A 15507-nucleotide genomic window follows, 5' to 3' on the forward strand; every position below is an offset into this window, starting at 1 on the left:
CGCGCAGCCCAGGAAGCCGCCGACGGTCCGCCGCTGAATTCCGTTTTTTGTACATGGATGTGCACGCGCCGCAGCGTGGCACGTGGCCCGGAAAGGCAGCGGCAACTCGATGCTTTAAAATTTTAAGGCTTTACATTTTTTGGCAGGTTTTATAATATTTGAGCAGAACTGATAAGCGGCCTTCAAAATGTATTTTATTTATTTATTTATTTTTTTTTAACTTGTGTGGTCTTTGGTCTTTTGTTACAAATTAATAATAATTTCTTGTGTCAGAGCAGATGGAGCGATGGATATTAGATAGCTTGAGTTTGATTGCTGGTCCAAAGGTGTCATTTATAGGCTTTGAGGTTTTACACCATACACTTGCAAGTAGGGTTGCCAACCGTCCCGTATTTTATTTAAGAGTTGCGTTCCATATTAAAACCACGGAACCCGGGTTTGTCCTATTATGGTTTAACCTTTCACACCCAGTGAGAAAGTATTTATTACATATTATTTGCATACATAAATTTCGCAGTTCGCATAAAAGTGTTAAAAGATTAGGTTAGGTTAGGTTAGATTAGATCGCAAAAATGGATGTGAAAGAGCTGTGTTACGTGGGTGAGTCCGACTGTTATTGGGCGTTGCTAGGTTACCTGGATGCTACATTTCACGGTGGGGGGAGGGTCAAGGCAGGTAGTTACTAACTAGATGACTAGATGTCATCATAGCTACTAACAGTCCACCTAGACAAAAAACAATTAGATAAGTATAAAAAAAATGGGAGACGGAGAACCGATGGCTTAGCAAAGTCAGGGAGAACGAGTTCATGGTGAACTGTAAACTTTGTAAGAGAGGCTAAGTGGAGAGGATGTTCTCCGTAATGAAAAACAAGTGGAGTGACTCACAGATGCTCTGTGTTGAACTCATGAAAAGTGAGCTGCTTGTGACCATGAACTTTAATAAACCATGTAGTGAATTTTACAAAACTGTACTTCAGGACGGGGGTGTGGTGGCGCAGTGGGTTGGACCAAGTGAGTCCCGCTTGGGGTGCCTTGTGATGGACTGGCGTCCCGTCCTGGGTGTGTCCCCTCCAGCCTTATGCCCTGTATTGCTGGGTTAGGCTCTGGTTCCCCGTGACCCCGTATGGGACAAGCAGGTCAGAAAGTGTGTGTGTACTTCAGGACAAAGAAATTTTTGTTGCTGCGAGAAGTGAGAAGAAGTACTCATGGAAAAAATAAGGAGGCTCTAAGAAGAAGGGACTTTTTCTGTTTGCACTTTAACCGGTCAGAATATTGCACTTTTGTTTGTGCTGTTCATAAAAATTTATGAAATGCAGTGTACTTTTAATGAGTTGCTGTGCTTAAAGATAAGTTAAGCTTATCAAAGCCTGTGCTTTTCATTGATGCAAGTTTCTTTTTTTTTTGAATTTGTGTCTATTCATTAAAGTAAAAAAAAAAAAAAATCACTCAAAAGGACTGGGAGTCTCGTCCTCATCAGTTGTGTAACAAGTGTTATAAATGGCCTAGGCAGGTGCTCTAGTGATAGCTCTGTAATGGTGTGTGAGACTTTATCATGACATTAAAATTAATTAATTTTTTTACAACTGACATGTATGTAATTGAGCTAAAAGCAAATGAAATGTGTTTCAGGTTCATTTTAGCATTTAATTCAGTCAAGCAGAGACTTCTTTTTTACACATATACATTAGCTACAAAGAAATTCTGAATGTCCCATTGAACTGTCCCTTATTTTCCTATGAAGAACCCAGAAGTATCCCTTATTTTCTTCTGCAGGAGTTGGCAACCCTAAGTGTCAGTGATATACAGGATCCTTCCAAATTCATGCTTACTCACTCCCTTTCATTAACCGCTTGTTGTTATCAGGGTAGTGGTGGTCCAGAGCCTATTCAGGAATCACATGGTGATGGGCCAGGAGGGGTCAACTCTATTACCATCTCTGATTCGAATCCAGTTTTCCAACTAAGTTATTACTTTGTTACTATACCCTGATCTATAAAGATTGCCATATCAATATGCAATGTGGATTTAATGTATTGAGCCCCAACATTTTAAACCGTTTATGAAGGATTTTGTGCAATGATGGGAGAGCACGCTTCCATCTTACTGAAAGATAGATGGGCATGCATTTTGGCAGAAAAGCCTTCAGCATACTTGTATGTAGCAAAATGAATTCCGTATATATGCTTCTAAAGTCATTAAATGGGACATGACGGACCTACAAATATATAACAATGGTATGGGGATACATGCATAGATCAGATTGATCACTGTAAATAACAGGATTACCAGAAAGGATTGTAAAAATACATTTAAAAAAGCCAGCTGATTAAGAATAGGATCACAAAAACTGTATAAAGACAGTCCTTCATTAAGGCCATTTGGGTGCACTGTGTTTAATGACTGAATATACAAAACTTCTTTCTGTAGCCGACATGTGTCCCTGTCACCACCCCTTCTTCATATTCTGAATATTTCAATGCCCATAAAACAAAGGGCTCCTCTTTTGTTGTTTTTTCTTAAACCACTTAAGAAGCAATGAAGAGTTGCAACACATGTACTTGTTCACAAGTTTTTAATTTTATTTGTCCGCTATTGATTTGGAAGACAGCAGCAACTATAAAAATCATCAGTATTAGAAGATGTCAAAATGTAGAAACAATACAAAAATAAATAGCTTTAAAAGGAAGCTGTAGTATTACTTAGTACAGGCCTTCACTGAAGGGATATCATGCATTTTATTTTTTACATTTCTATTTGTACATTTGCCGGAATGCTACATTGCCACACAATAACAAAATTGAGAATAAGAGTGTAAGATTAGCGTTGATTTCGGGTACAGCTGAAATACCTTAGTGAGGAGTCTTTCGGAGTTGTTTCAGCATGCAGCAAAATATACATCTTTAAAAATTTCACAAAATAAACTTTATTGTGAATATAACTTTTTTGTTTGGGATTGCTTCTGTTTATGAACACCTTCAGTTTTCAAAGCTACTCAGAACTGCTAGGATATGGGCTTTAAAAAATATTCTTGGTGGGGTATAGGCAGAAGAGTTTGTTGGAATGATGAATAAATTTCCTAACTGGAAAATAAACTAACAAGGTAAATGCTAAACTATATTTAGTTTTTACAGATTGTATGTGCAAGACAAATGCAAATTAAATTTTTTGCACATTCAGTACATACCAGTTGCAAATATGCCGTGCTTATTATTATTATTAGAGACTTATGCCCCTGGCAACCAGTCCTGTACTGCTCCAGTAATGTTGTAGGAATCTGATGTACTGTACTGGGAATCTGACATGTATGTTATTTAGCACTTAAGCTAATTCCAACCCTATACTCCCATTGAGCAAGTGGACTGTGTGACATTACCTGTAGCTTAAAGAGTACACACTGTATTTCATTATAAAAGAAATACAGCTGTATAATGTAATTTGAAAGGATCAGGACAAGACTATAATTATGCAAAGACTATAAAAGCTAATATATGGCTTATTTACAAAAATGTAGGTCATTAGAGGCAACAAGTAATTTTGTTACATAGTGTGTGTGTGTGTGTGTGTGTGTGTGCGCGCGCACGCGTTTGTGTGTAGACTACTGAATTTGAGTTAATGATATATTTACTGGTTTGTATAAAGCTGGATATAGTCAGAAATCTGAATTTACTTTCTGCTTTCCAACTATAACATTTTAATCAACATTGAATAATATTACATCAATAAGAGCCCATTAAAAACAACAAGAGATGTGAAACTTAAACTGAAGTGTAAGTAGAGTTACAGTACTATATGTCATGTTAGATAAGAGAGTGAAATGTTTTATATGTCTAATTTTTTCTAGTTTTTAATTCTAAAGTTTTTCCTATATTAGGCTTGTAATGTAAGTGTTTTTCGGTGGGACAACAGAGGTATTTCTAAACTCTCAGTAGCTTCCTTTATGAAAAAAGCACAGTATCTTTACCTAAAGTTATTCTGTTACAAATTTTACATTCTTTGAGGTAGATCTTAAATGGGCTGAACCTTCAATAGTGGTTATGAAAAACACCAGTTAAAATAAACAACAGAAAATTAACTTAATTTTCAAACAGGTAAATGCTTTCAGGCCCATGTTGGGCTAGTTAGTGCACTTCTTTCCCCTAGTTTGTCCATTATAATTTCATTCCTTCTTTTGAGGAATGGCTTGGAGTGGTCTGCAGTTTCACTACTGCGTTTGGTGCCGCCACCATCAAGGCCATTTGTTCCTTACTTTGCAACATTGGGGGACTTAGATCTCAGCACTCCTGGTAGACGCACTCTGTTGAAATCAGTGCGGGCTTCTTGGTTGGGTCACATCTCTCTGGCTGTACTGTCTTCCCAGTGTAGTCAATGCAGAATACACTGCGCTGGCGCTCGCTACGCCCGCAGGTCCGTGAACAGGAGGACCAGGGCCCCATCTGCCAAATGGGGCAGGGAAGGTCACCGCAGGGCCGGATGTCTGCGGGCCGAAGGTCCTCATCACAAAAGAAAGAGAGAGCACCATCTTCCCCCCTGCACTCCACATCGCGCCGGGACCACCCAGAACCACAGCTCTTGGAGCACTCGGACCACTCTCCCAAGGTCCACTCAGAGGTGGTAAAGGGCTGGATGGCATGTGGAGAGGCTCTCTTTTCACTAACCCTGCTGAGGGAAATGTCTTTGGGGAGGTAGAATGTGTACTTGACCCTCGGAGGTAATGCATCCCCAGCTGTGGCCAGCAACTGGATGGTGATTGCCTCCCCAAGCTGCCGGAAGCTTTGGATGCGCTCCAGTGATGTGGAGGACCCACTGTATCTCAGTACAGCCCCCTGGACTGGGATGTCCTGCTCCACAGTGGACACAGAGAAGTTCCCGTTCAGGATATACTCTCCATCTTCTCCCATGATAGCCAGGTAATTACCGTCATGCTCAAACCCACGATGGCTGCGCTGTTTGACATCAATATTTGTGGCGCCCGCAGGGATGGTTACAATGTCATTATAGCCATATCTAAGAGGGCAAAAATTGTTGTCATATATAAAGATCAGTACATCAAATGAAATGACAGAATTTAATCATGTTCATTTATTCTCATCGTGTGATTTGTCCATATCACTGGTGATGCAGGAAATATACTCACATGGCCTTGCTCATGGAGCCAGTGACTTTCCTGCAACTAGACCCATCACCTCCACACACACCGCATTTGTCCAGCTTTTCGTTAGAGCCAATCATCAGGTCACAGCCCGCTTTAACACACTGTCCCTGGACACAGATGGATGTGGTGTCAGGGCCGCATGTGGTGCCATCGATGACCTACACAACACAGGGAACGGAAGCATTATAGGTTTACATAAAGGGTTCTGATGGCACTTCATAGTGAGCCAAGGAAATGTTTCAGACCATTAGATGGAAACAAGCGTGAAATAGTTCTGAGAGACAACATCAATATGTTTGATGGGGGGAAATTATCATTAGAGGGCTAATTTTATTTTATGTTGCTGTTATCGGTAAATTGCAATAATATATAGATACACACACACACACACACACACACCCACCATCTGAAACTGCTTGTTCCATACAGGGTTGCAGGATGCTAGTCCATCGCAAGGCACCCCAGGTGGGACTTGAACCCCAGACCCACCAGAGAGTAGGACCTGGTCCAACCCACTGCACCACCCCACCCCCCTGCAATAATGCCACCTTGTTCAAATACATCTGTCTCAATATGAAAAGGTGTCAGACCTTGGACTCAAACACTCTGAACTCGCTGCTGCCCCTCGCTCTGCAGAAGAGTTTACACCTGTCTCGGGGAGAGACACCAGAGTATTTTGGGATCCACTGCTTGACTTTCCCGTGGGCATCCAGCTGAATGATGCTGTTGTACATCTCGCATTGCTCCTCTCTGAAGCTCTTGCCTAAGAACAACAAGGCCCAGAGCAAGTTAAGAAATGTGCATGGCTGAGGTGATGCAGACCCCTCTCCCCTCAGCTTAACTGCTTTAGTGTTCCAAAAGTGTCAACAGACTCTGGGCTTCTTCCAAAGCGCCATTGTGTGCCGATCTCTTAGATGTACAAGCAAAACCTCTCAACCTCACAATGATGATACGGCTGCAAAAGCATGACTCCTTGCCTTATTTCACATTTTACTGGTTGGAATTCTGTGGTTGAATACTAACTGCCAGTATCCAGCCGTTAATTCATAACTGCACAATGTATTTATTCCTAATTGAAATTTTATTCAAATAACTTTTCAGAAGTGAAAATTTATCGCAACGTAATGCATATTTTTTAATTTACATTTTGTTGGCCCACGTTACTGAATGAACCTCTTGATATATACTGTATGCAGTGTAATGCAAGTATAAATTAAAACATTCCATAAGAACCATTTATAGGATTTCCAGTTCCCAGATACAACAGACATATACGCATAAGATTAATATGAAGATGCCTCTTGCACACGTGCTTTGGTGAGGAAAAGGATTACCGTTGTTTCCTGAGCATGCCTGAGTGTTGCACGACTGGTACTTCACTCTCTGTCCCACGCAGTACCGCCCACCGTGCTGGGGCTCTGGGTTGGTGCACTCCCTGTGGGAAAACTCCACTCCCCCGCCGCAGGTTCTGGAACACGGCCCCCAGTGGCCCCACGCCCCCCAGCTACCGTCCACGGCTGCCTGTAGGCCAGTTAGTGCAGAGAGAGGCTTCCTCTATTACAGTCCAGTCTGACTCAACATAAGCAGTGAGTATTCATGTCCAGCAACCTTTTCCCATTTTTGAAGGTGTTGTTGTCAAGTAATTAAAAAAAAATGACATGTCAATTTGTATAAGTTGTTTTATTAAATCTGATTATAATATAGTAATCTTTAGTGTTATTAAATCTTCCAATCTCTGTTAATCCTCTAAAATAAATTAAGCTATTGTCTCCCCAAAAACAATGGTTCATTATATGAAACGACACTGCAGGTGAATCAGTGTTGAGAAATCTGGGCACAGTTAATGTGTCTGTTTCTTTTGGCGCTGTGGGACTCGGGCAGGTATGCTCCTTGGTGTATCACACATCCCTCACCTACCGCATTCCTGCCCCATGCCTCTCTGCATGTGAAATCCCCCTCGCCACCACTTTCCACCAGATCCCTGTGCAGCATGACCCCTCCAGCTTCAAATTTCACTTTATACGATAGACAGGTATCAAATTAAAACCCCTGCGGAAAGCCTTTTTAAAGCCTGGCACCAAGTATAACTACGCTGCTTGTCATACAGGTATATTTAGAGCATGTTCGGGCATCTTGATTATTTTAAGGTTCTCTGCAAGCCAAAGGGGCTTTACAAGGGCACAGACTGGAGGCACTCTTTTTAAGGGTAAGAACTCATCAAACTCGGGTCATACGAAGCTGATCATTTACCATCTGTACAGTTTAAGAGTTTTTGCTTGCAGATGCAGACAAAATGAGAGTGAGAACACACTGCAACAAAAAGTTGATGATGAAAGTTAATCTTAGGTGTCAGTTATAAGTGGCAGCTTCTAGTGCCCATTTTTAAAGCCATTAATTGTTAAAATAACAAGCAGGACAGGGCAAGACAATCACCTGGGGCTGGGAGACCTTGTGCGCCGCCATACAGGTGCTGTGGAGGCAGGTGCGGTCAAAGCCGCACGGTGTGCCATCTGCCCAAGGCAGGCTGCTATTCCTAGTGGTGCAATGCAGCTGGCCCTCCTCTTGGCACCACAGCTGACCGCACACATCTACATCGGTCACGTTGGGACAGTGTCGGAATGCCTCCCCAAAGGCCTGTTGGCATTGGCGGTCCAAGCTGTATGTCAGGCCTGGCAGCTTGGTGGGCAAGGGGAGGGTCTTCTCAGGCTTGTCCAGTAGGCAGTCACCTGGCATTAAAAGAAGAAGGAGTGGGGGGCAAGAATGTTTTCTTTAAACCAATGTGTGAAGACTATTCATCATCAGAGGAGGGACATCTACTGTATCCCGCAAGAGCTACGGCTTGGGAAACCTTCAAAGGAATGCATCTGCGCAGGGGAAAAAATAACAGCCGTGTCTAAGAGTTATTTTTTGTTGGGAAGAAGGCCAGTGGTCAGCTGTTGCCCACACCTGTCAGTGTAAATATCGTGCTCACATCTCACAAGCGTCCTGTTTTATTAATGAACCCTGCCAGTCAATTTATAACTAACCACGACGTGGTAATAAGTCACAGCAACGTCGGTTTCCTGCTCGGTTTCCTGTTGGAAGAGTGAATGTGTGCCTGGCCGCCCCGGACTCCGCAGTAGCAGAGAACTGCTGTTAGATGTGGAATGTGGGAACCAAGGCTGTCAACAAGTAGCTCAGAGTACGGGGGGGGGAGAGAGGACAGCAACACTGACGGATATCCTTCCTCCGGTTACACACAAACACTATTTTGTAAGACAACTATTTTTTTTTGGTCCTCCCTACAAATTTCTTCATTGACAGAAGGGCAAACCCTTGTTCTCGCAACTGATCCATTGGGGAGCACTTAGTTATTTTTTGCACATGCTACTGTAGTGAGGTTAGCCAGCATAATACATATGCTGGAGTCCTCAATTCAGTGTAGTTCACGGCAAGCAGCAGAAAAGGTTTTTTTGCAATTAACTTGTGCGTTTTTTTAGAAACAAGCTAAGACAGGAATGGTACTGAAACAGTGGGGCAACACACCAGAGTCTGGGCTTATTCACATCTAAAAACTACATTAGAGATCTCAAAACTTTGCAGCGGGTTTCCTTTTAGCAGATAATAATGAGTTGCTAGTAGACTAACAAGAGACTTTCAAGATGTAAACATAGATGTCTATAGAATTTTAATGGCTAGCGTTTTAGATTCATGATTGATGATTTTAAAAAACATGCATATAACACAATACCTCTGTAGACAGTCTCACACACACACACACACATTGTCTGAAACCGTTTGTCCCAAGTGGGGTTGCGGCAAGCTGGAGCCTAACCCAGCAACACAGCAAAGGGCTGGAGGGGAAGGGGACGCACCCAGGACAGGGCACCAATCCGTTGCAAGGCACCCCAAGCAGGGCTCGAACCCCAGACCCACTGGAGAGCAAGACCCGGCCAAACCCACCACGCCCCCTTCTATAGACAGTCATGCATATACAGATATTTTACTGATGTAGTGTCATGTATACAGAGAATCTGAAACAGGCAGTGTAAAGAAGGCAATGATCATAAGGCTGGTAATAAACTGGGTTAGATCAATGCAGAGTATTCCTACCATGTCCGCTGTCGAAGAACTCAGTGATATGGTAGGCACTGCATGGTGACCAAGGCATGTTCCTATTGAGGTGCACGAACACAGGAGCCATCATGTGGTGTTGTCCCAGATGACTGAACTTCTTCTGACAGTTCTTGGAATCATCATGCGGCATGCTAAGCACGTGGCCTGTGCAGACATATGATCCCACAACCATTACATCTCAATCGCCAAACACCACTGCCACATTTGTAGAGATTTCTGGCTGAAATTTATTTCTCATGCACATGCACCTAGCTCATGGGCCACAGTGAAGGCCGCTTGCAGGCCATTGTCCTCGATGACAGAGCAGCTCCTCTTGGAGTCGCACATAGTCCCAACGTCGGCAACACCTAGAGGATTGCAGCTTTGGTGTCGACAGATATCCTGCAATCAAGGATGGGAATGTTTCAAACTATGTTCTTGCAATTTAAATACGTTTATTCCTTTTCCATCATAAAAAAAGGACTCTAATGGCTAATAGGACATTTCTGCTTACGGAGGCCTTCAGCCACATAAGGCCAGATGTGTGTACTAAACAAAAAGCTTTGAGAACTCCAAGGTTACCTTTCTTGTCAAAATGCCCATAATTTATGTCAAATGTTTCTTCAGAGTGAGACAGAAAGTGAAACACATGCACTCCCACAAAAACTCAGAAAGCATCTGGCCTCAGGTAGAACACGAAGGAAAGGAATTGGCACGGGATCCACAGGTATGTTGCTCTGAAGCTCAAACACCAAGGAGCAGCTATATCTCTGCATTGCCTTCTCATGCTTACAGCGTAGGTATCATGTCACTGCTACAGAGTGAGAATACCTTAAAATCATTTTCATCATTCTAGAATTCAAATGCAGCCTTGTGCAAAGACCATAGCATTTAATCACAAAAAAAAACAATATAAGTGAAATAGCACGATTATTTTTAATGTTACATATTTTACGTATCACTTGTTTTGGCATCTGTATATTTGCTGAGTAAATTCAGAATATTTTTGAATTACTTTCAGTGATATCAAACTGGGATTTCAACACATTGCTGGTGCCAGTTCCGTAAAGTGTGGTTGAAGAATCGTGTTACTGTCATGTGTGAAAGGCTTCAGGGACACTCTCACCTCCCTTGTGAAGAGCAAGGCAGTGTCATAGTGCTCTGGGTGCCTCTGGCTGGGTGGGTTGAACAGTTGCTGCCAGGCGCAGAAGTTGCGCAAAGTCAGGTCCCCATTGCTGGAGACTCCAGGCCCCACCTCCTCATCCTCCACCACTAGCATCTTCACCACCACCACATTGACTGAATTCTTCAGGCTGGGGTGTTTATAGAGCTGGGCAGCCATGCCCACCAGGGTCAAGAGGTAGTGCTGTAGGAAAGGGTGACATGTCTCTTGGGTCATATGGACTTACAGTTGTACCCAGACATGAGTCCCCATGAACACAGCTGTCAACTTTTCCAGCATTTTCACATGCTATATGTCTGACCAAAAAACGTAATCGTTAATCACACTTGACATTATTCTTTATTTCCCAACCTCTAAAGACTCATAGTGTCAGTGCATATTGGGAAACGCTTCTAATTATGGAAAAAGTGGCACTGTATACCAGAGATGCAAAAGATCAAAATACATTTTGAAGAATGTGTCTTTTAATGGGAAAATATGTTAAATGCTTTGACTGATGGTAAACTTGACACTGGTCTGACAGTATAAGAATCACGCAACTGCACGATTATCTGTTGAGCTGTAATGTGGGTTACTCTTCCAGTCTGGGCAGTGAGCACTGCTTTCAGAAGCTGTGGTTTCCATATCCACATGGGGAGACAGAGATTATATGACTGTGGTTTACAGTTTGGTTAGCTCCTTCTGCCCAAACGCACTGAAAAACGCACACATATGTATAAATCCTACATGGATATTTACGACGCTTTCTCAAGGGTACAACAGCAGTGATTTTCCAAGAATTTAAATATTGTCTGCTCTAGGTCCAGTTCCCTAACCACCACTCCACAGAGTTTACTTTTAAACAGATTCATTTCCAGAGCAATTAAGGCTGATGCCACCAAGCAAAAACGACCACATTCTTTCCACCCTGAACTGGCAGACTTTTAATGACGTGTTAATTTCTACACTGTGGAGATAATGAGTACTCTGTGGCTGGACTAAGCCACTTCTGGCTGGACTTGTACACGCTGACTGATCCACTTGAACCTGCCGTCAAAACAAAGCCATGTGGGTTCATTTTTATTTGGCAGGCGACAACCCTGCCAGCTTGTGACCATCTGCTGAAGGGCTGTAAAAATTTTGGATCAAAGCCTGAAGTCACTATTTGCATGGGAAACTTTTCAGGATCTGTACCCATATGCCATCAGTGTTAGGTTGGGGCAACAGCTTGGTACAGACCACAATCCTCAAGGAGTAAAGTACCCATAAATGGTTTAATGGGTGACACAAGGTTGTGGGTTCCAGACACCATATCAGTATACTCAAGGAAGCATGTCTACAGTGTAATTGGTTTTTCTTTCCTTGCCAGCATCAGCTGAACTGTGCAAGGTGGCCCTTGAGGTTAGTTCTCACTTTCTTTAAAAGCACTGTATAATCTACAGTGATTTAAACCCTGACTTGTAGTAGCCTGTGTCACAGCCTTTCAAATACTGTCTGTGGAAAGACCTAATTTGTCAATCTTGAGAGCTAGGCAATGGCTTCCTAAAACTGGTAATGTGACTGCTGAAAAATGTCTCGGGCCACTGGTGTAGAGCACCTTGCTTCAAATGAATTGGACTGTTTCCCTTCAGCACTGAAATAAAGGGCTCAGCCTTGTCTCTAGCACAATGGATTGTATTCATCAGGTGACTGAAGCACAGTGTCTGTTGTGAACCCTTTAGAAAGTCAAAGAAGAACCGGAGACTTTGAAGGCAATGATGAACACAATAGCATAAGATACCTATTCTGTAAGGTCTATTCCGGCTACCACGTTTTTTTTTTTTTTTGTGGGCAGTGTCTTTCCTGGAGTTTTGCCACGAGCAATCATTCAGCAAATATTTGGCAAAGATCATTGTACGCAGAAATTAAATATTAGTTCATGGAAAGGATTGCTCATAGCACACAGCGCATGGGCTATCGTAAAAGAATAGTCGCGTGTGCAGATTTAACGGTTCTGGGAAGAAAACCAATGCTCTTAAAAATATGTGCAAATCAAAATATGCCAAAACTTCTTGAGAATTTTCTGACGTGCATGTTCTTAAATTACGGCTGGCAAAGCCATCTGGCACAGGAGATGTCCAATTAACGGCCATGCATGCTGCATTAAAGTGCGGAAAAGAGTCGGGACTGCCTCTCATGTCTCTTCTACATCATTCGGCATTTCATGCACCTGGGGGTAGCGGATAGCGCTCACGACAGCTGTCGTGAAGGTTCGAATCCCGCTCCTGCTGCTGTAGCACCCTTTAGTTTATCACGGTATTTATCCTAAATGGAGACAGTAAGAATCCAGCGCTATTTTAGCGCATCACTGTACAGCCGTACTTCACCAGGCTTGGACAAAGGCATCAGTTAAATATTTATTTGTTAATCCTGCAATCAAAGATGTATTCATTAATTTGTGTTCGAGTTCCTTCTAAACTTACGCGGTTTTAGACGCAAACACAGCTTGAGCGAAGTCAGTGCAAGTTCTGGACAGTGTCCGGGTGACAGCACTCGGCGTGTTTATTTAAAGCAGCGTGCGCTGGAATTTATGTACTCTCTCCCCTTAGAAATTACATCAGCAATGGACGTAGAGGGGACACGAGAGCACAGCTCTCAGTCAGGCTGCGGAAAACCCTACCTTTATGTCGTCTCCGTAGAAACGCGCCATAGATGCATCCGCTACCACCAGAGTCTCGATGTACCTCTCTGTAGATACAAAGCGCCTTTTTCGCGTCATCCTGGGTGGCCGCGTCTCCCCTGCTGACCATCTCGTCCCACTGTGGCTCCCGGGCGGTCCATCGTCCGCTCGGTCAGACTGGGTGTCACCCTGCTCTTCCGTGCTGACCAGGCGTCTCCTCACCACATGAGGCTGCGTGAAGCCGGGCACCTCTGATCTCCAAGTGCCGGAGCGCTGGGGCTCGATCAGGTACTCGTCTCCCTTTGCGATGAAGGAGCCGTGGATGCCGTGGCACAGGCTGACAGCCACCATGGAGTTGTGGTTCGAGTCCACCGTGCCCGAGTAGAAGCAGCCCCTCAGAGAGGATCCCGTCTCCTCGGTTGCGTTAATATATCTGAGGATGTCAGAAGCTGCCCGTTCTCCTGGAGATTCGCAAGATAGTGGCACCTCGGAACGGCACCTTGATTTAATGCGATGAATCTTAACGAGCGGAGCTAAAAAGCTGTCATCCGGAGTCAGATTTAAGGTGAATTGTCTACCGAAAGCGGAGAGTCTGAAAGTGATCCGTTCTTCGCACCTCTTATCCTTTATTATGACAGGTACCACTACCTCCGATTGGAACAGCTCACAGAGGGCAATGTGAGTTAATGAAAGAGTAAATAAAGTTATTCGTATCGTTGAAGACATTTTACAAAATCAGAACGAATTGCCTGTGAAACAGAATGGTTATACGTACACTTTTTATTTTAAACGAATTCTTCTTAATAATGTCTTCTTTGAATGATTAAAAAAAAAAAAAACAGTATCGATATTAATGCCAGAAAATTTAGGCTATATTTGTATTCAGTTGCAGGCAAAAAGTACAAAAACTACAAAAATATTTTTTTTCTAACTGCAATAGATATATAATTAAATTCTCTAACACGTCCGATTAAAAAAAAAAAGAAACGAATCTTGGTTGGTTATGTGAATTTCAAGCGCTACTTTGAAACGAGTACAGTACAGTGTTACTGAAAAGCTGCTCTGGCCCCTTCACGGCACCAGTGAGGAGGTCTTGATGCGCTCGTATTTATACGTTCTGGCTTAAACATTAGAGGTTTATTTTTGATATTCTTCGCCACTTCACTCTCTCCTCCCCTTTGCGCTTCAAGAGAAGGAAAAAAAAAATCTTTTGGATCAAAGTGATCCAATGAGAAAAGCCTGGCGCTCCGAGCCGCAGTCCGCCTCTCCACACACGCGTTATAACAGCGCGCGCCTCCCTGCGCTCTCTCGCTCTACACACGATCCCGCTCGGTATTATAATAATGGCCATTATTAATCTTCGTTTATCTCACGCCTTTGTCCGAGCCGGCGTGCAGTGCTTGTAATGTTCGTAAAGATCCACTTTATTTAGTTTTCTGATCTTTTGAGTAAAAACTTATTGGTGGTTGTATCAAAAATTGATGCAGGTAATTTGTACTTCCCCCAAGGTCGCTTTTGAGAAAACTTAAAAAGGTCTTAAACTAGCAATGTCGAGCTATACGTAGTGAGAGGGGGAATAACGTTTTGTTTTTCCTTGGCTATTCCAGTGTTCTGATTTTTTCTGATTTACTCCGTAAACGTATCAAAATTTATGTTTATGCAGAATAGAACACTATATGAAAAGAAGCGTGACTATGATTGATTATACACTTGTTATCCGCGCACACAAACTAGAGATGCAAGTGCAAGTCTTCTGGAGTATTCCTACATTGCACCTTCTGACCCGCCTGTCGACATATATCCATTCATTTCCAGTAACCACTTGTCCACAGCCTCATTTTGAATCATGTTTTTGGACCATGGGAGGAAAACCACGTGGGCACGAGAGGAACATGACATGCAAACTCTACGTCGAGTCGGATTGTAACCCTCGCAAAGCATTTTCAAAGATGTGTTAAATATATGATCTGCACTGGTTCCACTGGAGGCAAAAAGGGAGGGAAGTGTGCAGTTCTTTGCGCAATCGCCCTGTAGCCAGAACAAGAGCAGATCCGTTGTTTAGCGCTCTCAAAGGCAGGGCGAAAGACAAAGAGAAATTTGAATGAGACCAGAAATGAGTTACAGTCACGAGCTGAGCACTTCTGTTTTGTGCACACGGCTGATGGAGGCAATAAATGCGATAGAAAGTATCCCCGCTATTTACATGTTTATGCTGTAAATTAACATAATTTACTATAATATAGAGTATATACTAATATAAATAATAAATAAGCCAGAATAGTGTTCTTCCGCACACTCGGCAGATAGACAGTCAGATAGATAGATAAATAGATAGATAGATAAATAGATAGATAAATAGACAGAATACATTTTAGGTCTCTATACATTTAAAGATGCTCAGCAGCAAACATTCTTAACGAAAAGAAAAGAATGATCT

At 42.8% G+C, this 15507-nt stretch overlaps 1 protein-coding gene across 1 annotated transcript; it reads right to left on the minus strand.

The window, feature by feature from the left end:
* Nucleotides 1-2557: 2557 nt before the first annotated feature.
* LOC108936184 (A disintegrin and metalloproteinase with thrombospondin motifs 8-like) lies at nucleotides 2558-13822 on the minus strand. The gene is made up of 9 exons (XM_018755354.2): nucleotides 13071-13822; nucleotides 10376-10615; nucleotides 9519-9651; nucleotides 9247-9414; nucleotides 7588-7880; nucleotides 6489-6675; nucleotides 5745-5917; nucleotides 5137-5312; nucleotides 2558-5006 (listed from the first exon to the last, which is right to left on the minus strand). The coding sequence occupies exons 1-9, from the start codon at nucleotides 13794-13796 to the stop codon at nucleotides 4274-4276; spliced, it is 2829 nt and encodes a 942-aa protein (XP_018610870.1). The 5' UTR covers nucleotides 13797-13822; the 3' UTR covers nucleotides 2558-4273.
* Nucleotides 13823-15507: the final 1685 nt, after the last annotated feature.

The sequence above is a fragment of the Scleropages formosus genome, chromosome 4 (assembly GCF_900964775.1).
Source record: "Scleropages formosus chromosome 4, fSclFor1.1, whole genome shotgun sequence".
NCBI classification, from domain to species: Eukaryota; Metazoa; Chordata; class Actinopteri; order Osteoglossiformes; family Osteoglossidae; genus Scleropages; species Scleropages formosus.

Coding starts and splice junctions, on each gene's coding strand:
- LOC108936184 (XM_018755354.2), bottom strand. CDS start 13,796: ATGTCTTCAACGATACGAATAACTTTATTTACTCTTTCATTAACTCAC. Junction 10,616..13,070: donor TCTACGGAGACGACATAAAG/GTAGGGTTTTCC, acceptor CCTTTCCTACAG/CACTACCTCTTGACCCTGGT. Junction 9,652..10,375: donor CCTTGCTCTTCACAAGGGAG/GTGAGAGTGTCC, acceptor CCTTGATTGCAG/GATATCTGTCGACACCAAAG.